Source organism: Gadus morhua, chromosome 20, assembly GCF_902167405.1.
Source record: "Gadus morhua chromosome 20, gadMor3.0, whole genome shotgun sequence".
NCBI lineage: Eukaryota > Metazoa > Chordata > Actinopteri > Gadiformes > Gadidae > Gadus > Gadus morhua.
Window position 1 is genome coordinate 9,483,334 of NC_044067.1, and position 12,882 is coordinate 9,496,215.

General features: G+C 43.2%; 1 protein-coding gene across 1 annotated transcript in view; it reads left to right on the top strand.

Moving 5' to 3' along the window:
• Positions 1-12,882, top strand: part of lrp1bb (low density lipoprotein receptor-related protein 1Bb) — a 229,017-nt gene that overhangs the window by 64,059 nt on the left and 152,076 nt on the right. Inside the window, exon 3 of the mRNA XM_030344004.1 lies at positions 11,742-11,879. Within this exon, the coding sequence (XP_030199864.1) occupies positions 11,742-11,879 (138 nt within the window). The remainder of the gene's footprint in view (positions 1-11,741; positions 11,880-12,882) is intronic.

The window sequence follows — 12,882 nt, forward strand, 5'->3', positions numbered from 1 at the left end:
GGGGGGGGGGGGGGGGGTCGGGGTGGAGGGAGGGAATGTTCAAAGACAATTCTCTCTGGGGGGGATCCAGCACTCCATCCCTCACGCTGAGAAGAGAGGGCACGCCTCCCAGCGTCTTACAGTGAGAGAGTCCGCTTCCTGGATCCCGAGCTCATCGCTATCCCGTTGAGACGGATATGGAAGAAAAGGGAACGTCCCCTGAGGAGTAGCAAACATGTTCCAGTGAATGATTCTTCCAGGTTTTAACCCAGAACAATCAAGCCTCGCTGGGTCTTTGTGTTGTTTTATTTGTGCGCTTTGGCTATGGCTATTGAGAGTTTATAATATATCTGTTACGTGAGCAATTATGACCAAAGGGATTTTTGGAAAAATCAAATGAGCCTTACATTCGGTTAATGGCCACGATTAAAATTTGTATTCTTCTTCTCTGAACTTTAATTTACAATGCAAATAAATCATTTGGAAGTAGCGGAAAAACATGCGCAAGCATTTCCTTGTGCCATTAGGAATATTTAGGCCTGTCTGCAGTTAAGCGTCAGTAAGTATTATGCTGTGTACTTTGGTCTGACGACCACCATCCTGCAAGCTATTTTATCTGGCAAGCCTCATATTGAAATAAATGTATCATAAATGTGTTAGTTTCCCGGGGGAATGGGCACAGATAGGATCGAGGTTTAGGGGGTAATGTAGTGTAGCACCTTGTTATTGAGCTGAAGGACAGCTTCTTCTGCGTTATGTCGACTCTTCTTCCCTCTCAGTCTCTCCCCGTTCTCAATGCCGATGCACTCTCTGTGCATCTGTGCAATAGACAAATAGAAGCCCCGACTGGGCAGTCGGTCTCTCTGGATCCTGCTTAACCTTCAAATACCTCTTAATTATACTCTGGCAGAGTGCTTCATTGAAAGCCCTCGCCTTCCCCTCACTTTCAACACGAAACCTCTGGATCCGCGCATGATCAGACGCTCGTGTTCACACGTCGAAATTACCGTTGGATGTCTAGCACGGAGTGAAGGTCGCCACGGATATTTGCCCAAGGCGCACTTATAGCAACAGATTGCCTCCTTGTTTTGATCTCCATACATCATTGGACGTGTCATTAGTGCTGGAGTCACAGCCGTGGCTAATTGTTGTCATGTTTGGTTTCCAGGTCCACGGTGTTGTGGGCGATCAGAAGGAACCATTATCGCCATCTTCGGCTGTCACGCGCACATCCTGTTAATGTTAATCTCCTGCTTCCGTGTCCAAGGGGACAAAAAGAGGGTTCCTTCTGAAGCGATAAGCTTTGAAATAAGGCTTTTAATTTACTGGCTCTGTCTCACACTACAGTTGGAGCTGTGCTCACACACACTTCCTCACACTGATGCCATCTGCTTACCAGTGGAGCTGGTAGGCGTAAACAGAGAGAGAAAATATGCTCTGTGTGTGTGTGTGTGTGTGTGTGTGTGTGTGTGTATATATAACCGTTTGCATGTTTGTATGAATAAGACGCAGATGCAGTTCGAACATATGCACGGAGATGCGAGCGAACGCGTCACGCACTTTGATGTCCCCTACAATCCTGACACTCCTGTCACACTGTATTGTGTTGCCCCTTTGTTTGATGAGGAGCGACCTGCCTCTTCGTCCTTGACATCACGTCGTTGGGCTTACACCGTCAGCCTCCCGCTCCCGCCACAGGGACTGCAGCTATTTCGGAGGTTCAGCAGATTATGTAGCGAGAGAGCATTTGATGAAGCGTCTTGAGAATATCCTCTGGCTGCCTGTTGTCACTCCCGCACACGCCCAGTTTGCCTCACGCAGGCGGGGAGGGCTTCGTTGGGAGGTGCGATGCCAGCCCCCGTTGTCTCCCCTCATGCTCCTCAGCCTGTCCTAACCTGTTGCTATGACAAATTCTTCCTCGTTGGTGTTCCGACTTTGGACTGAATCCCTTTGGACTGAACCCCTCGGGTGCCGCTGAACGAGCAAGTTTTAATAGCACTCGACATGAAGCTGTTGATGAAGCCGCAGTGTGATATTGGTCTATACTAGCCCCCCCCCCTCCATACCGCCGTACCTTGTTGTTACTTTTCCTTTCATGTGTAGTCCACCATTTTGGAGATTTGTGAACCCTCATCAGTTTCATAATTGATTTTGAAAGATGCCTCCTTGAAAACACAATATTAAATAAAAATAAAAAAATAGGTTAAAAAGCGACCTATTCGTTTTTGATGGTTCACAACAAAGAGTTTTCAGCAACAACTAAGTCCCCATAGAGTTTTGAGTAAGTAATTACATTTTTTTGACCCGAGTAATAGCAGAGGTCAAAGACCCCAGCCAAAAATCTTGTTACTTTGACTTTAATTATGAATACATTTGCGATACAATTCATTTTCAATGTCAGGTTTCATGGCAACTTAATAACAAAAAATATTGTATGGTGTTTTTAATATACTTTGGTTTATTTGGAGGTTATCCGGTGAAATAATAAAAATATGACTTTTAAATCCAACTTGAGACGTTATTCTCATTCGAGTTGTCTTCCAGCGGGAAAGGGAATAAAAGATGTAGTTACTTTTGTGATCATTGAGTGAAACCACGGGTCAAGGATCGCGTTCAAATGAGGGTGGTTGCATTTTCTTATCAATATTGCATAGCTGTGGGGCATTCCTTGCTCGTTCCCTTTGTCTGAAGGACTCGTGGTAATGATGCTTCATGTTGAATGGAGACCAATCCACTCTTCTTTTTATTAAATTACAGCAGGGAGTTGAAGGAAGTGTGCCTCTGTAGAACGTACACACTCGAAAACGTACTATACAATGGGCAGCCTCACCCCTTAGCCCTGTGCATTGTATTATCAATATTTATTTGGTTATTTGAATCCTCAGAATAATCACAACATGTGTTCAAATGGGGGCTTTAGGCAACAGGACGTTTTTTCCACTAAACTGCAATCCCTTCAAATACAATCCAGGGACCACTCGCCACTGTGTGTCTGCCCACCTGACTGCTCCGTTCAACCCAACCACATGTCCATCCCACTCACCGTGACTCGGACTCCGTCAAAAGCCAACCGGACCGGTTGATAGAAATCCACCGCTGACTCTACAGTGTGAACAGGATCCAGCAGACAATACATCCAAAGGATGGACTTAAATGTAAACAAATACAGAGAGGCCTTCAGTCAAAAGTTAAAAGTAATTATGAAGCAATGCCGCATGATTAATGCATTGCGGTGGTCGCTCTGTACTCTCTTGATTGCGAACGGCCCGACAACATAGTGAAACTCATTTCAACTCTATTTACACAAACACACATACTCAAACACACAAACAAAGACACACAAACACAGACAGAAACAGACACAGACAAACACACACACACACCAACACACACACACACACACACACACACACACACACACACACACACACACACACACACACACACACACACACACACACACACACACACACAACGACGACACACACACACACACACACACACACACACACACACACACACACACACACACACACACACAGACAAGGCAAACACACACACACACACACACACACACACACACACACACACACACACACACCAACAGACAGACACACACACGCACACAAACACACACACACATACACACACACACACACACACACACACACACACACACACACACACACACACACACACACACACACACACACGCGCACACACAAAAACACACACAAACAGTGTCTTACTCATATTAATGGGCATTTGTTGAACATAGCAGTCAAAATACATTCAGTTATTGGGCCTATTGCAAGTGCATTCTTAATCTTGAAAGTTTAAAATGAACAATCCCAAAATTTTGTTTGACTTGTTCCCAGCATCCAATAACAAGTCGAATCCCTGTGAAAGGACTTGATCTTCTGTGACTAGGCCAGAGAGAAGTGGTCGTCCAGGGCACTCATGCAAACCCCTGATTTTGGCGGCAATGTGCCTCACTAGCATTCCAATTCCCTTTGAAGTGGAGGGATTCCAGTTGAGTCACATTATAAATTAAGAGTCTAGTGGAAGTAAGGCTTTATCATTTCTCGGGATGACACACACTTTCAAAATATTTTATTTGTAAAGTAGCGACTCAAGCTATCGTATTCTGTGCCATTCACTAGGTCTCGCAGCAGCCATTTGTATTACAGGTAAAGCTTTGAGTTGCGCTACTTAACCAGTGACTACAAAGTTGATATTGTTTGTGTCCTGTTTTCAAACCCATGTAAAGCATGTTTTGAAGAGACAGATTCCCAGTTGGATCCTCAGACTTGCGTGTTAGATGATGGTCAATTTGTGCATAAAAGGTTAATAAAGGGAAGCACATTTGGAATTGGATAGGCTTTTTGCCTACGAGATATCTGAGGTGAGATCATTAAATGTTGTGTGATACACTAAAGGAGGCAGAGAGGGGGTCTCGTAGGACAGCCATCACAATTGGAGTGAGAGGCCATCCCATGGGCAACAGGGACATGTGGAGAACGTGGATGTACCGGTGCTCGCTGAGCATTCAGTGTTTAAAAAACACCTATTAAATTTGTACCCAATTGGTCTTTGACCATTTCAAACTTTTGAATATAAAGTGACCAAATGGATATTTTTTTGCTTTTTTTGTTAAGCAGCCCTTCTCAAATAAAATGTCAGATATTGTCTGCTGACAATAGCTGACATTGTCATTTTGACCATTTTGAAAACATCAAGACTAGTACGATGTTTCGTACCTTCGGTACAGTTTTATATTTTCAGGTTTGCATGGTTGAATGGAGTGGTGTTAGAAATTGGCTCGATTGAAGCCAAGCCACTTCGCTTGAGTAGAGTTGCACTCATAACAAACACATCCACAAATTGCATTTAACAATATTCATGGCAATGTTTCTTTCTCAAAGTTAACCACAATGAAATGCAATCCTAAACATTTCACGATGAAAAACACGTATTTTTTTTCCCATGTGGCCTGTTTGATTGCAGCTTATGCATTATTCATTTCAAGTTTGTCCCCAAACAATTACATTGGCTCGTATGCAGAACGGTTGGTCACAAACATTTCTCTATTGACTAATTATATGCCTGTTTTCAAAATAATATTCAATTGGCCTTTTTTCAGCTTGTTTCTGAAGTGTATTTCACACAAATTACCATGGCTTTTTTCCATTCCTATCTGTGAAATCATGTTTGGAAACTCTTGTCGACTGTCACATATGCTATAAACTCAACAAGTTTTTGTTTTCTTTAATAATGCTTAATAAATATGATGTAATGACGATATTGACACAACATAATAATCGTAATCGATTGAAAGCATGTGTAATGACGTAGTGAACTTTTGTATTGAGTTTCATTGAAAATATACATAGAAATACACAAATACATTTTATATGAGCTTCCCTGAGATTCATAATCATTCTACGCAAACCAATGCTCTATGCTTAACATTTAAAATGTCTAGGAGACAACAGGCTGGCTGAAGCCTTCCGAGTTCAAATCTAGAAAAGCCGGACTATCTGCTTTGAGCCTTTCTGCTTGGCGTTTAAGGGCTAAGAGGCTTCAAAGGCAACAAAAAACTGCCTTGTATGTGATCCTCACCGTTAAGAAATGACTCAAAGCATTATTTAAAGCATTGTAGCATTTGGACTGCCAAGACAAGCCTTTGAAGGTGATTAGGTGGATAGCGTCTGGTTGGAAAGAACCTGGTTGGACACACACAGAACAAGCAAAACCCCCACAGGCTAGTGAGTTTGTAGGGCCATACTAGGTACAGATGACCTGCTCTGACCGGCATCCTTGTTAGATATAATGCCATCAAAGAACAAAGGGAGAGGTGAAATCATCACATATGCCAACATAAATATGTGAATAGAAATACAAACATGAAAAATTGCTTTTTCCAAAAATAATATTATTATTTTAGCGAGGTATAAGCATAACAAGAACATTAAAAGGCAGAACACTGCCTTTTAATGTTTTTTTACACTGCCTTTTAATAGTTCCATTAAAACCTTTGAAGGTTTTAATGCAAGCTGTTGGGCTGAAATGTTTCAACTCATTAAAAAGGGAAGGTGCTCCTTATCTTTCGCTAAACCTAAGATTTTTGAAAGAAAATATGATTTTTGACACCAGTCATCTTCAAATGGATTGATAACTATAACGCTAATTTGCATCCAAACAGCTATCAACAATGAAAACACAATTTGAAAGGGCACATTTTAGAAATACAACATCAAAACATTTCTGTGAGGACAAAACTGTCATCACCCTTAACAAGACGAACAATTCATGCAAATGAATAAGTGTTAATGAAATGATGAATGGATATTGAAAATAGATATTTAGCTGGGTTTCTGAAAGAACACCATTACAGGCGGGTTGATAAATCCTGTAATGATATTCTCTATTGTATGACCCATGAGGCCTATGAAATGCAAGATGCGAGGCCCCGTTGCACCTGTTTTGGAGAATTCAAATAAACGGGGCCAGTTTTGGTCATGGTTGTTAGACTTCCAACTGAAAGTCAGTGGATACCAATAGCATGTGTTTGATTTCATTTTGAGTGCTTTGGCTACCAATGCTAAATGATCAAACAGAACATAATAATAATAATGGATACTCGTTGAGTCCAGGAAGAAAGCTCATCCGTTTTTCACTCAACAGGCCGTATGGTTTTGGAAATAATGAATTAATGCTACCTTTTAACTATTAACACAGAGAGTACTCTCCAAAGAAAACAATCACCGCCATCGATTTACTAGCTCCACCACCAGTGATTGTCCTGCAATCAGCACCTCTTCGATGCTGGAATTAACCGTGGCTGGCAATCTGCGTGCGCCTTCACATCATTTATTAGCACATTGATCTTAGAAATAATGAGAAAATATCAAGGAGCCATATAGAATGATGCATCGTTGAAATACAAACCAAGGTGAAGTTCCGTGATATTTTGTACCATGGAGTACAAAAGACCATGTATAAAAATTGAAAAATACATGTATGTGTAATTTTTTTTTGTTTTATTTCCAGTTAATCTTTATGCTGCCCCTGCTCCTATTTATATTCTGTCAAACCCGCACAGAGAAAAAGTGTTTGCTAGAGACTGTCCCCTCGGGGGCGCCGGTGCCGAGGGTGTGGAAGGGGTGTGGCGGGGTCTTAAATGCATCATCAACTGCAAAAACTCATCGCGTAGCCTTCCACTTCGGCACAATTTGCCTTGGTTTTACGGGGTCACATAAACACAGGCCGGCAATGCTTCTCCTGGCTGAGTGCATCGTTCCAAATGTCAGGGACCCAAAGGTTATCCCGGGGAGAAAAAAAAAAAAAGGGGTTCCTGTTTAAAGTTTTTAGTGTTTGTTGATGCTACTGCCCCGGTGGAAATTCAGATCACGTGCAGTACAGTACATAGAAGGAACAGTTGTCACCACTTTAATGCATAGCGATAGAGATGGTAACTATGTTGACCCTCAGCTACTTTGTTTATGAGATATGCCATATCATTAGCTGGTAAAAAAAAAACAAATCTGTGCTAAATTGTGTTGCATTAGAAGAGAGAGAGAGAGAGAGAGAGAGAGAGAGAGAGAGAGAGAGAGAGAGAGAGAGAGAGAGAGAGAGAGAGATGGAGAGATGGGGAGAGAGAGAGAGAGAGAGAGAGAGAGAGAGAGAGAGAGAGAGAGCCAGAGAGAGAGAGAGTGAGAGAGAGAGCGAGCCAGAGAGAAAGAGAGAGAGAGAGAGAGAGAGAGAGAGAGAGAGAGAGAGAGAGAGAGAGAGAGAGAGAGAGAGAGAGAGCCAGAGAGAGAGAGAGAGAGAGAGAGAGAGAGAGAGAGAGAGAGAGAGAGAGAGAGAGAGAGAGATTACATTTCAATGTGTAGGACATTACTACGCTATGACCTGTTTGCTTTTGAGATATTACTCTTAGTGCACAGCTCGGCAAGCCTTTGAATGCAAACAGCCTTGTAGCCAAATCTAGCAGGGAAATCACCAAAATGGCTGTCTTTAAGAAGAGTCATTGCACCATGTATGAAAGAATCTTAACATCCCCAATCTGTAAACATCTCAGTGCATCCATTAGTTGATACTGAAGCTTCATTTAAATGCACACCGAAAGCTGCATCGTTAAGGGGGCTGTGCCATTGAGCCATACTGTGTGATTTGCAGTGTGATTGGGTTCATCATCCTATTTATTTTACCCATGGTGCCACCCATTGGCGCCTTATTACCGTTGATATGTAAGCACATCTTTTATCTTATCCTGGTCTTCTATTCTTATCTGGGCAATTAGGAAAAGATTAAGTATTAACTATTGGGGAATTTGGATATCTTTTTTAAAGAACACATTCCAGACCATTGCAGTTATTCGTAGGAATGACATATTTCTGGTAAGGGAAGTTTGTATGTGTGTCAGCAGATATTTTATTAATTGAATGATCAGACCCTGCCAGGGCATTTAGATGACATTCAGATTAAGATTACGTAATAAAATCTTTCAGTACTAAATAAACCAAACATGGAAAAAAATCATTGAGAACCATCAAGCTGTAGTAATATGTATGTATTCTATAGTCAACCATGGGTTTATTTGCAAGCAAAACAAAAATCAAAAGGCTAAGTTTGGAATTCCCAGAAAGATAGCGAAATTTAGATGGGGAGAACTAAGGGCGGTCTACAGTCTATAGTCTCTGTCAACAGAGGGAGTCTCAAAACACTGGTCCGTGGGCTTTTGATCATCTCCTCTTGGAATAAAATAAAACGGGGAGAAATCCAATGGCCCACATGCCTATAGGATCCCCTTGCTACATCAAATTCTCCCAACAGTAGAGTTCAATGAGCTCCCCCCACTGATAGCTTCTCAATTATTTCCTTTCAAGAATTCATCATTTCTTCCATACCGGTGCAGAGGACCAGATTGAAGTGATAAAAAATAATGAACATAGCTGGTGGAATGCTAGCCAGAAGCCCTTCTCTGCACATTAATAAGAGGGATTATCACGTCCCCGCTGATTCTGTCTCCCACACGCCTCAAAAGTGGGTAAATATCACCACTGGCTTTTAATTAAAAAGACTGGCTTAGTCTACTCTATATATATGTATCTAAGTGTGTGTATATGTCTTTTTGTATGCACGTGTGCGTGTGTTTGTACATATATAGCATTTTATCTTGGTTAGACACTCTCCATGCTATTCTGGTGACAATACACACACCCATACACGCACGCACGCACGCACGCACGCACGCACGCACACACACACACACACACACACACACACACACACACACACACACACACACACACACACACACACACACACACACACACACACACACACACACACACACCCTGTTGTTAAGGCAGCAATAGTACAAGCTGATCATATCTTCATCAGTCAAAATTGGTTTTACCTGTTCCTTTTACACCTTTGAGCATTGTAGCGAAAGGCCCATGCATAATCATCTGTTTGTTTTGCTGTATTCCTAACAGTGGTCCAAGTCATCCTTGCTTATTGTTTGTAGAGCTTATCATTTGCAATGCTAAAGAAGCAGCACATTTCCGCAGCACAGTAGAGTGGCTTTGGAAGCTTGTGGTGGTGGTGGTGGTGGTGGGAGAAAGTGTTCCTTTAGCGTCTCGGTTGTTCCGGGACCATCTGTGCTCTGTTGCATGGCTGATCGCAATGGCTGAATATTCATCTGCCAACCGCTGCCTCGTAACATTAGAACAGGGTGCATGCGGTGAGCGAGCGAGGGCGAGCGAGAGAGGCTCACAGTGATGTCGTGTTGTCAGGGACCCACACAGCTGTGTGTTAACTAGCGTACTTTACCAAGCGGACGTGCTCACCTGGATCACGTCGGAGTCATCAACTACCTTTTTTTGTGTGTGTGTGTCTTAGCGTGCGACAGGTGAAATATATTTATATTTTTATACATATTTCTATTGAATAGTCTAATAGGTACAATTATTCATTGATCAAATATTGTGGCATAATCTTCCTTCATAACTGTCCTTGTTTGTTGTTTTAATGATTCAATTTTTTTTATACATTTCTTCAGACTGATGATTGTTAAGACCATGACTATTCACGATCAGATCTTTCTGGCTAACGTTACTTTGCTCCACTTGTTCTTAATTGATCATATGTAAAGCATGAATTAAACATGGTAACCCGTAGGGGGACGACACAATAATGGTTTCGGTGAACACACACCTCTGCCTTTTCAATGACAACGTGGTGATGTGTTTATGTATTGAGGAAAAGGGACCCATGCCTGTGAATCCATGTGAATATACGGTCAATGCTACTGGAGCGGTTGTAGCTCAACAGACACACAGCCACCCATTAAGCTCCATCACTTAGATCAATCTCAAGGGAAGGTTAGCTGGCCCGTGATGCGGTATTGGCTCATGTAGCAAAGATAGCCTCTCTCCCAGGCAAGGTCTTGTTATATTTGAATTGTCTAAATGCGTTCTAATATATTGTGTATCCTGAGGGCTTTTTTGGACAAGTAGCCAAGGGATAGATGTGGAAAAAAACGTAAAACCTTTCACACTCTGCTCCTTTAAAAAATTAGTCATTTTTGTACCAATACTCACACGCACGCACACACACACACACAGTCATAAGCAAAGACACACAAGAACACACACACATGGGCACATGCAGGCACACACTCCTTCACGCTCTCCGCCTGAACCGCTTATTTTTAAATCAGCACAAACTGACAGCTCTCTTCATAATGGCCGCCCTAATTGCGGCGTCTGTTACCTTGTTTCTAAAGTAAGAAAAGAACACGATGAATAAGTTAAAAGCCTGGTTGGAACTGACAAAGTGTGCTTCGACAAAGGCCCCCCGACTGCCCCCGACCCCCCCCCCCCCCCCCCCCCCCCCCCCCTCCACTGAGTGCCGCCAAAACGCTCGGATCGGGGCGAGATCCTGTCAAGTGAAACGATAAATCCCTCTGGCTAAGTGGCAGCGATGGCCACAAATGGTAATTGATACCGAGAGCGGTTGAGGTGAGGATATGACACGTTTACAGTTCTGCCACGCCGGTCAGATGTGTTTTATGTGCTCTCGTGACTCTGCCATGAGGATTAGGGTCACCTACGCGCTTCATGAATCCTTAAACAGCTGCGAGGCACCTACCCGAGTTGATGGCAGGGTGGGGGGGGGGGGGGGGGGGGGGGGGTTGTGGGGGGGCTGGGTCGGAGGGGGAGGGGGGTGGTATACAGGTCCGCTTGTTCCAGTGCACTGGAAAGACAAATTGAAAAAAAACAACTAACTGAAAAACATCTGCTGCTGTGGAGGCTGATTCCTAGTGTGAGTGGATTTACATATGCAGAGGCCTTTTTAAGTACATCTGTTTCAGCGGCTGAAGGGGAGCGGTGGTGGGGAGAGGGGGGGGCGGCACATTGGAAAGTTGAAGATGATAATCATTTCACTTGAGGGAGATGGTTATTAGGAATGAAATATGCATTTTTTTTTTTCAGACTTTCTCTTTCCCGTGTAGTAGTATTGTTGGCAAAAAAAAGGGACAAGCGGAACAAGGGAAAACAAAACACATGTCGAGTGGGCGGCTGACGTCCTCTTCTAAACAGTTTGTGAATACCTAATGCGTGTGCACAGGGATACCGTCTCTCACACATCTACATTAGCATACTCCCCCCCCCCCTCCGGATGTCTCTCGCCATGTATGAATAAAAGGTGGATTATTTTCTCACCCGGTGCCTGTCCTCTCCATTCTTCAGGTCAGCGGGAGGTGGTGATCAGATGCCCCCTGAACCACTTCCAGTGCATCGGGACCAGGAAATGTATCCACTTCAACAAACTGTGCAACGGGGCCCGGGATTGCGACGACGGCTACGATGAAGGAGTGCACTGTCGAGGTAAGGAACCACATGTTCGTTGCCTTGGAAACAATTGTGCCGGTGTCCTGTGAGCCGTCTCCGTGCGTCTTGAAGGTGAATTATGGAGGTGTGTAAAGATAAACTCGCCTCGACAGCCGATACCCCCTCTCAGGCTCCTCTTTGCTCTGGGTTGCTGTTCTGATTCAGAACAAATTAATCGTTTTTCTTCCCCGCCGTATTGGAAAAACCATGTGCAAAGTGGTATCATTAGGGGGAGCATACTGTAGTACCTTTTTCCTCAGCCTGCGCTGGCTGAAATGTTCCAGATCATCGCGACTCTCTTGCTCAACTTATAAAGTAGTCAATTTACTATCTAGAGACTAGGGCACCCATTCTAAAGGCTTAATTCCTTTTTACTACTCCAATTGGCTGTGCAAGTTCCATGGGAAGCCACAGGGGCACAAGGTGTTACAACCACATGCAAAAAGAGTGACATAATTTGTCAGCAGTTTTTACAGTCATCAGCGTCAAGGTGCTCTGGATGCCCGCCCCTTTGAGAAAACAAAAGACGCTTCCTTAGAGATGCAAGTTCATCTTTTGTTTTCTCATGTGAACTAATGTCCTGGATGGACCGGGACAAGACGTGGTGTCTCGCTGTGTACGGTCTGCGTGGGAGCCTTGTGGCCGCGGGCTACTCCAGGGTAGCATGGCCCTCTCGGTCACAGTTGAAAACATTCCAAGGGTGTGTTCGTTGGGCCAGGACAGGACAGAATGAATGAAAAAAGAAACCTGATCCAATGTTGCACTCTAGTACAATAATGCTTGCACTGATAAATTGACTTGGTAGGTTGCCTAGGAGAAGAGACTCTGGGATTAAATTAATATTGATCTTAAAGTGGGTGGACATTGTATTTGTGAGCAATATGAGTGTGTTTGGCCCTAGAAATGGTCATTTAAATGTATGAAATTGACCATAAATCATGGGTAACCCTGTATGTTTTTAATCATTTACTTCTCAAACTGCTGTGAAACAATGTCAAAG